This window comes from Schistocerca nitens, chromosome 1 (genome assembly GCF_023898315.1).
Source record: "Schistocerca nitens isolate TAMUIC-IGC-003100 chromosome 1, iqSchNite1.1, whole genome shotgun sequence".
Taxonomy (NCBI): domain Eukaryota; kingdom Metazoa; phylum Arthropoda; class Insecta; order Orthoptera; family Acrididae; genus Schistocerca; species Schistocerca nitens.
Window position 1 is genome coordinate 114475954 of NC_064614.1, and position 13819 is coordinate 114489772.

At 46.0% G+C, this 13819-nt stretch overlaps 1 protein-coding gene across 1 annotated transcript in view; it reads left to right on the top strand.

Annotated features, from left to right (window-relative positions):
• The first annotated feature begins 3156 nt into the window (after positions 1 to 3156).
• LOC126259396 (uncharacterized) overlaps positions 3157 to 13819 on the top strand; it is a 147069-nt gene continuing 136406 nt past the window's right edge. Inside the window, exon 1 of the mRNA XM_049956570.1 lies at positions 3157 to 3470. Coding sequence (XP_049812527.1) covers positions 3157 to 3470 — 314 coding nt within the window. The remainder of the gene's footprint in view (positions 3471 to 13819) is intronic.

The following is a 13819-nucleotide window of genomic DNA, read 5'->3' on the forward strand; positions in this document are numbered from 1 at the left end:
TAGAACTTAGAACTACTTAAACTCAACCAACCTGAGGACATCACACACAACCATGCCCGAGGCAGGATTCGAACCTGCGACCGTAGAGACCGCGCGGTTCCAGACTGTAGCGCCTAGAACCGTTCGGCCACTCTGGCCTGCCGTCCCCACTATGAGTCCTCTACATCTGTAAAGGAAATTTAGTTACCCCCTGTATTTGTGCACTGTAGACAGTATTTTAAAGAGTGTCACGTGGAAATAAATTAAAATTGAATTTTATAAAACTGCTGCAGCTCCTGAGTTCTTTATGGGAGGCAGACCTGGAGACTTACAAACGGCAGATAAATAAAATTCAATCTACAACTACGTCTACATTGATACTCCGCAAGCGTCCGTACGGTGCGTGTGGAGGGTACCCTGTACCACTGTTACTCACTTCCTTTCCTGTTCCACTCGCAAATAGAGCGAGGGAAAAACGACGGTCTATATGCATCCGTATGAGCCCTAATTTCTCGTATCTTATCTTCGTGGCAATATATATGTTGGCGGTAGTAGAATCGTTCCGCAGTGAGCTTAAAATGTCGGATCTCTAAATTTTCTCTGTAGTGATTCTCAAAAGAATATCACCTTCCCTCCAGGGATTCCCATTTGAGTTCCTGAAGCATATCCGCAACACTTACGTGTTGATCGAATCTACCGGTGACAAATCTAGCTGTCGGCCTCTGAACTGATTCGATATGTTCCTTCGGTACGACCTGATAGGCTCCCAAGTACTCCAGCAGTACTCAAGAATAGGTCGCACCCGCGTCCTATATGCGGTGTCATTAGCAGGTGACCTACTCTGCCCCAATAAATCTAAGTCGATCAAAAATAGTTCAAATGGCTCTGAGAACTATGGGACTTAACTTCGAAGGTCATCAGTCCCCTAGAACTTAGAACTAATTAAACCTAACTAACCTAGGGCAGCACACACATCCATGCCCGAGGCAGGATTCGAACCTGTGACCGGAGCGGTCGTGCGGTTCCAGACTGTAGCGCCTAGAACCGCTCGGCCACCCATGCCGGCCGAAGTCGGTCATTCGCTTTCCCTACAATACTTCTCACATGCTCGTTCCACCTCATATCGCTTTGGAACATTACGCCCAGATACTTAAAAGTCTTGACTGTGTCAAACTGGACACTAGTAACAGTGTATACGAGCATAACAGGTTTTATCTTATTACTCGACTGCATTAACTTACATTTTTCTGCATTTCGGGCCAGGTACCATTCATCACATCAACTGGAAATTTTGTCTAAGTCGTTTTGTATCTTCCTACAGCCACTCAACGACGTCACCTTACCGTACACCACGGCATCATTAGCAAACCACCTCAGTCTGCTGCCCACCCTGTCGACCAAATCGTTCATATGTACACTACTGGCCATTAAAATTACTACACCACGAAGATGACGTGCTACAGACGCGAAATTTAACCGACAGGAAGAAGATGTTGTGATATGCAAATGATTAGCTTTTCAGAGCATTCATTCAAGGTTGGCGCCCGTGGCGACACCTACAGCGTGCTGACATGAGGAAAGCTTTCAACCGATTTCTCATACACAAACAGCAGTTGACCGGCTTTGCCTGGTGAAACGTTGTTGTGATGCCTCGTGTAAGGAGGAGAAATGTGTACCATCACGTTTCCGACTTTGATAAAGGTCGGATTGTAGCCTATCGCGATTGTGGTTTATCGTATCGCGACATTGCTGCTCGCGTTGGGCGAGATCCAATGACTATTAGCAGAATAAGGAATCGATGGGTTAAGGAGGGTAATACGGACGCCGTGCTGGATCCCAACGGCCTCGTATCACTAGCAGTCGAGATGACAGGCGTCTTATCCGCATGGCTGTAACGGATCGTGCAGCCACGTCTCGATCACTGAGTCAACAGATGGGGACGTTTGCAAGACAACAACCATCTGCACGAACAGTTGGACGACCTTTGCAGCAGCATGGACTATCAGCTCGGAGATCATGGCTGCGGTTACCCTTAACGCTGCATCAGAGACAGGAGCGCCTGCGATGGTGTACTCAACGACGAACCTTGGTGCACGAATGCCAAAACGTCATTTTTTCGGATGAAACGAGGTTCTGTTTACAGCATCACGATGGTCGCATCCGTGTTTGGCGAAATCGCGCTGAACGCAAATTGGAAGCGTGTATTCGTCATCGCCATACTGGCGTATCACCAGGCGTGATGGTATGGGGTGCCATTGGGTACACGTCTCGGTCACCTCTTGTTCGCACTGACGGCACTTTGAACATTGGACGTTACATTTCAAATGTGTTACGACCCGTGGCTCTACCCTTCATTCGATCCCTGCGAAACCCTACAATTCAGCAGGATAATGCACGATCGCACGTTGCAGGTCTTGTACGGGCCTTTCTGGATACATAAAATGTTCGACTGCTACCCTGGCCAGCACATTCCCCAGATCTCTCACCAATTGAAAACGTCTGGCCAATGGTGGCCGAGCAACTGGCTCGTCACAATACGCCAGTCACTAATCTTGATGAACTGTGGCATCGTGTTGAAGCTGGATGGGCAGCTGTACCTGTACACGCCATCCAAGCTCTGTTTGACTCAATGCCTAGGCGTATCAAGGCCGTTATTACGGCCAGAGGTGGTTGTTCTGAGTACTGATTTCTCAGGATCTACGCACCCAAATTGCGTGAAAATGTAATCACATGTCAGTTCTAGTATAATATATTTGTCCAATGAATACCCATTTATCATCTGCATTTTTTCTTGGTGTAGCAGTTTTAATGGCCAGTAGTGTATATATGTGTGTGTCTAAAACGAGAGTCTTTAAAGCTGTGAGTGGATAAACAACCAATGAAGATATTACAAATAAGTTTAAGACTGAACTAACATTCAGTATAATGAATGAATATGGAACTATATGTATGTATAGCGGGGAATAATGTCAGGGTGGCGGTTACCATTACAAGCCACGAAATATGTGTCAAATGAAAAAAAGTATATTTGGAAGACCGAATAAGATATGGTAATAATAAGACTGACCACCAATACAGGCACTAAGAGTCGTGTCTAATCTCTGAAAGTGAACGTGGTGATGACTTCTATTTTCCCTCTTTGTGAAGGAGCGTTCCGGCTCCTTTCAAACGTTTACAATGTCAACAACCAGGCCGCGCTTCGCTAGCGCGCTGGCGGCGGCCCGTCCCCCACTGCACCGTGTTTTGTTTTTTCGGCAGGTAGGCGCGTTCCCCGCGCGCCTCTTCGCCGCTGCCTGTCCCGCAGGAAAGTCTGCCGGCAGCAGAGGATCGCCGCGGCGCAGCGCCTCGCGTTTTTCACGGCTGCGGAGAGGAGAGAGCGTCCCGGAACACCGCGCCGGGACCCGACTCGCTTCCGACACTTTCGCCGCCGCCATTGTGGGCTCTGGTGTGCTGCCTTGTTCCGTAGGCCCCGGCGCCGGCGAGGTGGGATGGTTGTCGCCAGCGGCGGCATTGTGAACTGAGGCTCGTTACCCAAGCAGTCCGGAGCTGCAGGCACAGCCGGGTAGCTTTGACGAACACGAAAGTCAAGACAACTTCATTACAAATATAAACGCTGTGGTGTACGGGAAGGTGTCGTCATTGAGTGACTGTAGGAGGATACAAGATGATTTGGACAGCATTTGTGATTGGTGTAAAGAATGGCAGCTAACTCTAAATATAGATAATATATAGATAATATGTATATAGATAATATAATAATATAAATAATATAATATAATATATAGATAGATATATAGATAAATGTAAATTAATGCATATGAATAGGAAAAAGAATCCTGTAGTGTTTGAATACTCCATTAGTAGTGTAGCGCTTGACACAGTCACGTCGATTAAATATTTGGGCGTAACATTGCAGATGTTATTCAATCTGTATATTGAGCAAGCAGTAAAGGAAACAAAAGAAAAATTTGGAGTAGGTATTAAAATCCAGGGAGAAGAAATAAAAACTTTGAGGTTCGCCGATGACATTGTAAGTCTGTCAGACAGAAAAGGACTTGGAAGAGCAGTTGAACGGAATGGACAGTGTCTTGAAAAGAGGGTATGAGATGAACATCAACAAAAGCAAAACGAGGATAATGGAATGTAGTGGAATTAAGTCGGGTGATGCTGAGGGAATTAGATTAGGAAATGAGACACTTAAAGTAGTAAAGGAGTTTTGCTATTTGGGGAGCAAAATAACTGATGATGGTCGAAATAGAGAGGATATAAAATGTAGACTGGCAATGTCAAGGACAGCGTTTCTGAAGAAGAGAAATTTGTTAACATCGAGTATAGATTTAAATGTCAGGAAGTCGTTCCTGAAAGTATTTGTATGGAATGTATCCATGTATGGAAGTGAAACATAGACAATAAATAGTTTGGATAAGAAGAGAATAGAAGCTTTCGAAATGTGGTGCTACAGAAGAATGTTGAAGATTAGGTGGGTAGATCACGTAACTAATGAGGAGGTATTGAATAGGATTGGGGAGAAGAGGAGTTTGTGGCACAACTTGACCAGAAGAAGGGATCGGTTGGTAGGACATGTTCTGAGGCATCAAGGGATCACCAATTTAGTACTGGAGGGCAGTGTGGAGGGTAAAAACCGTAGAAGGAGACCAAGAGATGAATACACTAAGCAGATTCAGAAGGATGTAGGCTGCAGTAGGTATTGGGAGATGAAGAAGCTTGCACAGGATAGATTAGCATGGAGAGCTGCATCAAACCAGTCTCAGGACTGAAGACCACAACAACAACAACAACATTGCGAGCGATATGAAGTGGGACAAGCATGTAATGGCAGTTGTGGGGAGGGCGGATAGTCGTCTTCGGTTCATTGGTAGAATTTTGGGAAGATGTGGTGCATCTGTAAAGGAGACCGCTTATAAAACACTAATACGACCTATTCTTGAGTATTGCTCGTGCGTTTGGGATCCCTATCAGGTCGGATTGAGGGAGGACATAGAAGCAATTCAGAGGCGGGCTGCTAGATTTGTTACTGGTAGGTTTGATCATCACGCGAGTGTTACGGAAATGCTTCAGGAACTCGGGTGGGAGTCTCTAGAGGAAAGGAGGCGTTCTTTTCGTGAATCGCTACTGAGGAAATTTAGAGAACCAGCATTTGAGGCTGACTGCAGTACAATTTTACTGCCGCCAACTTACATTTCGCTGAAAGACCACCAAGATAAGATAAGATAGATTAGGACTCGTACAGAGGCATATAGGCGTTCATTTTTCCCTCGTTCTGTTTGAGAGTGGATCAGGAAGAGAAGATGCTAGTTGTGGTAAGAGGTACCCTCCGCCATACACCGTATGGTGGATTGCGGAGTATGTATGTCGATGTAGATGAAACGTAGCCAAAGCCTCAGAGACAGGCAAAAGCCACAATTAGTGATAGGGGAACGATGCGTGAAGCTTTGAAAGCATTCGAAAGCGACTCAACAGAAAGCCCTAAGAAATTTTTGTCTTATGTTGAATCAGTAAATGGTCGAAGTCATCTGTTCAGACACTACGTGACGATAATGGCGCTGAGACAGTGGAAGACAGTAAAAGGCCGAAATACTAAACATCTTTTCCCAAAAATGGTTCATAGTAGAAGGTTGCTTGGTTGGATGATTCGGGGGAGGGGACCAAACACCGAGGTTCAAAAATGGTTCAAATGGCTCTGAGCACTGTTGGGCTTTACTTCCTAGGTCATCAGTCGCCTAGAACTTAGAGCTGGCCGGAGTGGCAGAGCGGTTCTAGACGCTACAGTATGCTACGTTCGCAGGTTCGAATCCTGCCTCGGGCATGGATGTGTGTGATGTCCTTAGGTTAGTTAGGTTTAAGTAGCTCTAAGTTCTAGGGGACTGATGACCTCAGATGTTAAGTCCCATAGTGCTCAGAGCCATTTGAACCATTTTTAGAACTTAGAACTACTTAAGGAAGGTAGGACGTGAAACGGGCCGACTTGGAGCAGGAGAGGCACCACAGGACATTTTAATTTGCACTGTTTATCGTTTTATAAATAACTTCATAAAACTTTGTTAGCATGACCAGGAAGGATTCAGGATTCACACTCAAAGCAGTGGAAGTGCAAAAACATAACAAAACAAATTTTTTTTGCATGTGAAATTTCATCATTTTTTCACTTGGTATTGGCTGCATTTGTTTGCTGTAGGTACACTTTTCTTCATAAGTAAGAGAGATTCTTCGATGAATTTTGCACAGCATACAAACCATACTTACAGGTGTGTGAAACTCTAGAATTTCCGAAATCTGTTAAAAACTGTGGTAAAAATTGCGATAATTAACTATAAAATTCGAGTTTTCTCTAAACACGAAGTTTAAAACGTAACAGACCATTCATTTTTCCATAGATTAAATAAATTCTAGAGTTTCATACACCTGTAAGTATTGTTTGTAAGCTGTGCAAAATTCATCGAAGAATCTCTCTTGCTTATGAAGAAAAGTGTACCTATAGAAACAAATGCTGCCATTAGTAAGTGAAAAAAATGATGAAATTTCACATGTAAAGAAAATTATTACGTTATGTTTTCGAACTTCCACTGCTATGAGTGTGAATTCTGAATCCTTCCTGGTCATGCTGACAAAGTTTTATGAATTTATTTGTAAAAGTATAGACAGTGCAAATTAAAATGTCCTGTCGTGCCTCTCCTTGTCGAAGTCGGCCTGTTTGACGTCCTACCCCCCTTAAAGCTGACTAACCTAAGGACATCACACACATCCATGCCCGAGGCAGGATTCGAACCTGCGACCGTATCGGTCGCGCGGTTGCAGACTGTAGCGCCTAGAACCGCTCGGTCACCCCGGCCGACAAACAGCGAGGTCATCGGTCCCATTGGGTTATGGAAGGATGGGGAAGGAAGTCGGCAGTGCCCTTTCACAGGAACCATGCCGGCATTTACCTCAATCAATTTAGGGAAATCGTGGAAAACCTTAAACAGCACAGCCGGACGCGAGTTTGAACCGTCGTCCTCGTGAATACAAGTCCAGTTTGCTAACCGCTGCGCCACCTTGCTCGGTCAGAAGAAGATCGGACTGCTGTACCTCATTTAGCTCGCCGCACGAACGGCAGAAAGGCTGACATCGAAATAAGTGGCAACGGGATAGAAAAGCATCTGAAAGCGCTCAGTAGAGGAATACTAATACGATTGTGCACTAAGGCGAAGAAAGTCCTGGGGTACATCCTAATATCGTGTCGGACCTCCCTTTTGAACAGCGTTCGAAATCCCCTGCAGAAATACTGAGACCTGCTGGCACTACAAAAAAATGTGTGTGTGTGTGTGTGTGTGTGTGTGTGTGTGTATGTGAGATCTTATGGGACCTCAACTGCTAAGGTCATCAGTCCCTAAGCTTACACATTACTTAATCTAAATTGTCCCAAGGACAAACACACACACCCATGCCCGAGGGAGGACTCGAACCTCCGCCGGGACCAGCCGCACAGTCCTTGACTGCAGTGAGTTGGCACTACAGTCGTCCATAATTGCGACTGCGTTGCCAGTACAGGATTTTGTGCTTGAAATAACGTATCGCTTAGGTCCCGTAAATGTTCGATGGGATTCATGTCAAATGCTCTGGGTGGCCAAATCATTCGCTCGATTTGTCCATAATGTTTTTCAAACCAGTAGCGAACTATGTCATCTGCAAAAATTCCAACGTTGTTTGGGAACATGAAGTCAATGACTAGTGGCAAATGGCCTCCAAGTAGTCAAACATAGCCATTTCCACTCAATGATTGGTTCAGTTGGACCAGGGGAGTCACCACCATCTTGCAGAGTGCCTTGTTGACAGCATGGGCCCATGACTTCGTGGGGTCTGTGCCCCTCTCAACCGTACCATCAGTTCTTACCAACTAACATCTGGACTCATCTGACCAGTCCACGACGATTACCTAGTCGTCTAGGGTCCAACCTACGAGGTGCATTCAAGTTCTAAGGCCTCCGATTTTTTTTCTAATTAACTACTCACCCGAAATCGATGAAACTGGCGTTACTTCTCGACGTAATCGCCCTGCAGACGTACACATTTTTCACAACGCTGACGCCATGATTCCATGGCAGCGGCGAAGGCTTCTTTAGGAGTCTGTTTTGACCACTGGAAAATCGCTGAGGCAATAGCAGCACGGCTGGTGAATGTGCGGCCACGGAGAGTGTCTTTCATTGTTGGAAAAAGCCAAAAGTCACTAGGAGCCAGGTCAGGTGAGTAGGGAGCATGAGGAATCACTTCAAAGTTGTTATCATGAAGAAACTGTTGCGTAACGTTAGCTCGATGTGCGGGTGCATTGTCCTGGTGAAACAGCACATGCGCAGCCCTTCCTGGACGTTTTTGTTGCAGTGCAGGAAGGAATTTGTTCTTTAAAACATTTTCGTAGGATGCACCTGTTACCGTAGTGCCCTTTGGAACGCAATGGGTAAGGATTACGCCCTCGCTGTCCCAGAACATGGACACCATCATTTTTTCAGCACCGGCGGTTACCCGAAATTTTTTTGGTGGCGGTGAATCTGTGTGCTTCCATTGAGCTGACTGGCGCTTTGTTTCTGGATTGAAAAATGGCATCCACGTCTCATCCATTCTCACAACCGACGAAAAGAAAGTCCCATTCGTGCTGTCGTTGCACGTCAACATTGCTTGGCAACATGCCACACGGGCAGCCGTGTGGTCGTCCGTCAGCATTCGTGGCGCCCACCTGGATGACACTTTTCGCATTTTGAGGTCGTCATGCAGGATTGTGTGCACAGAACCCACAGAAAAGCTAACTCTGGAGGCGATCTGTTCAACAGTCATTCGGCGATCCCCCAAAACAATTCTCTCCACTTTCTCAATCATGTCGTCAGACCGGCTTGTGCGAGCCCGAGGTTGTTTCAGTTTGTTGTCACACGATGTTCTGCCTTCATTAAACTGTCGCACCCACGAACACACTTTCAACACATCTGTAACTCCATCACCACATGTCTCCTTCAACTGTCGATGAATTTCAATTGGTTTCACACCACGCAAATTCAGAAAACGAATGATTGCACACTGTTCATGTGGTGTCACCGCTAGACACCACACTGGCTAGGTGGTAACTTAAATCGGCCGCGGTCCTGTAGTACATGTCGGACCCGCGTGTCGCCACTGTGTAATCGCAATCCTAGCGCCACCACATGGCAGGTCACAAGACACGGACATGACCTCGCCCCAGTTGTACGGACGACATAGCTTGCGACCAGACCTACCAAGTCTTCCTCTCATTTGCCGAGAGACTGATAGAATAGCCTTCAGCTTATTCCATAGCTACTACCTAGCAAGGCGCCATTTGTATCAGTGCTTATAGCTTACTACTATTCAAGAGATGTATTCCAACCAGAGAATAAAGTTAAGTATATTATTCCAGCTACGTACTTTTCTTCTTATACATTAATAAGTCTCATGTTCCAGTACTTCACGCCCGTCTGCGTTAGTTTAGCGTGCACTTTCAGCCACTTCGATCTACAAGGTGTTGGCCCCGCTGCCGACACATCAGTTCAAGTAAGGAAAACGTCGCCATTTTAAGTATTTAAAACAGTTCTCATTCTCGCCGCTGGCGGTAAAATTCCATCTGCCGTACGGTGCTGCCATCTCTGGGACGTATTGACAATGAACGCGGCCTCATTTTAAAACAATGCGCATGTTTCTATCTCTTTCCAGTCCGGAGAAAAAAAATCGGAGGCCTTAGAACTTGAATGCACCTCGTATATGGTCACGAGCCCACGAAAGCCGCTGCAGGCGATATCGCGCTGTTATCAAAGGCACTCGCGTCGGTCGTCTGTTGCCATAGAGCGTTAACACCAAATTCCGCCGCACTGTCCTAGCGGATACGTTCTTACTACGTCCCACACTGATTTCTGCGGTCATTTCGCGCAGTGTCGCTTGTTTTTTAGCACTGACAACTCTATGCAAACGCCGTTGCTCTCAGTCGCTAAGTGAACGCCCTCGGCCACTACGTTATCCGTGGCGAGAGGTAATGCCTGAACTTTGGTATTCTCGGCACGCTCTTGACACTGTAGATCTCAGAATACTGAATTACCTAACGATTTCCAAAACGGAGTGTCCTATGCGTCTAGGTCCTAGTATTATTCCGCGTTCAAAGTCTGTTAATTGCCGACGTGCGGCCGCAATCACGTCGCCCACGTTTTCACAAGGATCACATCAGCGCAAATGCCAACTCCGCCAATGGACTACCGCCAGCTGTATATGAGCATATCGCTACCCCACGACTTTTTGTCACCTCAGTGTAGTTGTAGGAAGCGCTGTGTTAAACTAGTAAATACATACATCAAAAACACCTCGGTTCCGAGAGTTCCGGAATCTGTACAGAAAATTGGAACTGAGATCAACATAAACATCATGTCCGCCCTTTTTATTGCTCATGAACACCACACATTGCATGTTGTACCTTCATTGATGGTGGTCCTGACTAGCGTACACACCTATACCTCTAATATCCGGTAGTACGTCCTCTTGCGTTGATGCATGCCTGTATTCGTCGTGGCATGCTATCCACAAGTTCATCAAGGCACTGTTAGTCTAGATTGTCCCACTCCTCAACGGCGATTCGGGGTAGATCCCTCAGAGTGGTTGTTGGGTCACGCCGTCCATAAACAGCACATTTCAGTCTATCCCAGGCATGTTCGATAGGATTCATGTCTGGAGAACATGCTGGCCACTCTAGTCGAGTGATTTCCTTATCCTGAAGGAAGTCATTCACAAAATGTGCACGATGTGGGCGCGAATTGTCGTCCATGAACACGAATGCCTCGTCAATATGTTGCCGATATGGTTGCACTATCGTTCGGAATATGGCATTCACGTATCGTACAGCCGTTACGGCTCCTTCCATGCCACCCCAAAAAGCCGACCGGCGTGGCCGAGTGGTTCTAGGCGCTTCAGTCCGGAACCGCGCTGCTGCTACGGTCGCAGGTTCGAATCCTGCCTGGGGCATGGACTTGTGTGATGTCCTTAGGTTAGTTAGGTTTACGTAGTTCTAAGTCTAGGGGACTGATGACCTCAGATGTTAAGTCCTATAGTTCTTAGAGCCATTTTTGAACCACCCCAAAACAGCAGGGAATCTCCACCTTGCTGCGCTTGCTGGACAGTGTGTCCAAGGCGTTCAGCCTCACCGGGTTTCCTCCAAACACGTCTCCGACGATTGTCTGGTTGAAGACATACGCGACACTCATCGGTGACGAGAACGTTATGCCAACCTGAGCGGTCCATTCGGCTTGTTGTTGGGCCCATCTGTACCGCGCTGCATGGTGTCGTGGCTGCAAAGATGGACCTCCCATGGCCGTCGGGAGTTAAGTTGCGCATCACGCAGCGTATTGCGTATAGTTTGTGTCGTAACATGACTTCCTGTGGATGCACGAAAGGCATTATTCAACATGGCAGCGTTGGTGTCAGGGTTCCTCCGAGCCATAATCCGTAGGTAGCGGTCATCTACTGCGGTAGTAGCCCTTGGGCGGCCTGAGAGAGGTATGTTATCGACATTTCCTGTCTCTCTCTGAATCTCCTCCACGTCCGAACAACTTCGCTTTCGTTTACTCCGAGACGTCTGGACACTTCCCTTGTTAAGAGTAACAAAGTAACAATACGGACGCGAACCGCGGTATTGACCGTGGTTGAACTACAGACAACACGAGCCGTGTACCTCCTTCCTGGTAGAATGACTGGAACTGATCGGCTGTCGGACCCCTCCGTCTAATAGGCGCTGCTCATGCAAAGTTGTTTACATCTTTGGGCGGGGTTGGTGACATCTCTGAACAGTCAAATGGACTGTGTCTTTGCTACAATATCCACAGTCAACGTCTATCTTCAGGAGTTCTGGGAACCGGGGTGATGCAAAACTTTTTTTGATCTGTGTATCAGTTGGGGTACCCATCTTCGCTCAAGGAGTGTCCTTTGTACTATCCAGTCATAGGTTCGGCTTCGATGATGTTATTCGTTAGCTGTTTGACGATCACCCTTGAATATTTGAATCAGTCGATTGTATTTGTCTAAGAACCTCAGTAGATCTTGGAGTACTTCTCATCTCAGTGCATCGTTGATCCATTTCATTTTCTTCATTTCCGATGAAATGTACTTTCAGAAATTTATGACCTTCGTTGAGTAATGGTAGTAATTATCCCTTGTTGTGATAGATTTGTGCTTTGGTGGGAAAAACATAATCGAGTTTATATCTGTTAGTGTTGATCGAAGTGACACCGAAAGAAATCAGTTCTAAGCAGGCGCTGTACACTTTTATACTTTGAAGAAACTTTCAGAAAGTTTTCTAGAGTTTCCTCGGTCATGTAACGTAAACATTCCTGCGGAGGTGCTTTCAGTGATGGTAATCGAATTGTGCGTTTCATGCAGCAGAATCCTGGGGTTTCTCTACTGAATTTTTTTCACGCTGCAAAATTCAAAAAAATGGCTCTGAGCACTATGGAACTCAACATCTGTGGTCATAAGTCCCCTAGAACTTAGAACTACTTAAACCTAACTAACCTAAGGACATCACACACATCCATGCCCGAGGCAGGATTCGAACCTGCGACCGTAGCAGTCGCGCGGTTCCTGACTGAGCGCCTAGAACCGCTAGACCACCGCGGCCGGCGCTGCAAAATTGGCAGATGTTATTCCTTTTTCCGATTACGGCATATGTGTGTTTGTTATATTCTTTCGTCGGGTCGTAGTACAGTGGAATGGTTCATTTGTTAGGTTGTAGTGTTTACCCGTCCTCGTCCGCGCTTCTCGTTGGGTGACATTTTCGTGATTGGCTTGAGTTCACAATCTTGTATTATAACATTGTGTCATAATTACTGATTCTTCAATCGGTTCAGTTCGTTGCTCTGCGGTTGCTCTGCTTCTCACGGTGCTCAGTGTCCAACGACGTTCGTTGGGACTTAAGCGCGCCTTGCGTTCTTCGTCTGTTTCGTTTTTCCGCTGTTCTTTATGTTTTCGCCGTTTTGCTTCAGAACAGGTAAGATCTCCTCCTCTTTAACGTTTGGACATGGTCTAAAATATAAATCAAATGAACGTTTTACTAACAAATACACTAAGTACACTTTACACACTTTTCACACCTTATTTTCGATTTATATTCAGTCAATGTATCACTTCCCTGTTCCCTTCGTCACGGATATGAAACTGACGTTCGAACCCACGACTGGTCTTGCTTTATGTACCCCTACAAGTGGATAGCCCCACCAGTGGAGAATTCCAGAATATAACAAAAAGACTTCTAATGGTCCATAATGTCCTAGAACATTCCACAACTTCGAGAGTGTTCTGGAATGTTTCACAATAATCTGAGACGTTCCGGAATGTTCCCGAACGTTCTAGAACATCCAGGATCATTGTGGAACGTTCCGGAACATTCTGGAATGATGAGGAATACTCGCGAATACAATCGAATATTCTGCAATGTTCTCCAATACTCTCGAATGTTCTGGATTGTTCTAGAAATTTCCAGAGGGCGAAACTTCCCAGCCCCTGTATATTCAAAAGCTTGGCCTTCAGGTAAAAACGGGAACCTTCTTCATGGATGGAAGATAGCGAGCTATCACACCATAAAACTCTTTCGATAGTACCGCGATTCGTTTCAGAGTTTTAGTGGCACATACACTGTAGACTTAAGTTTTTAATATATATATACTGATTAGAAATTTAAAAGAAAGTAATAGAAAGACAGGTAAGAGATGATTTGCAAATTTTCTGGTGGTATTAACACTTGGCACGGCACTCTGACTAAGACCCACGCACTTCAAAGGGGCCGAGTACGGGCCGTGGCCGTTCAAAA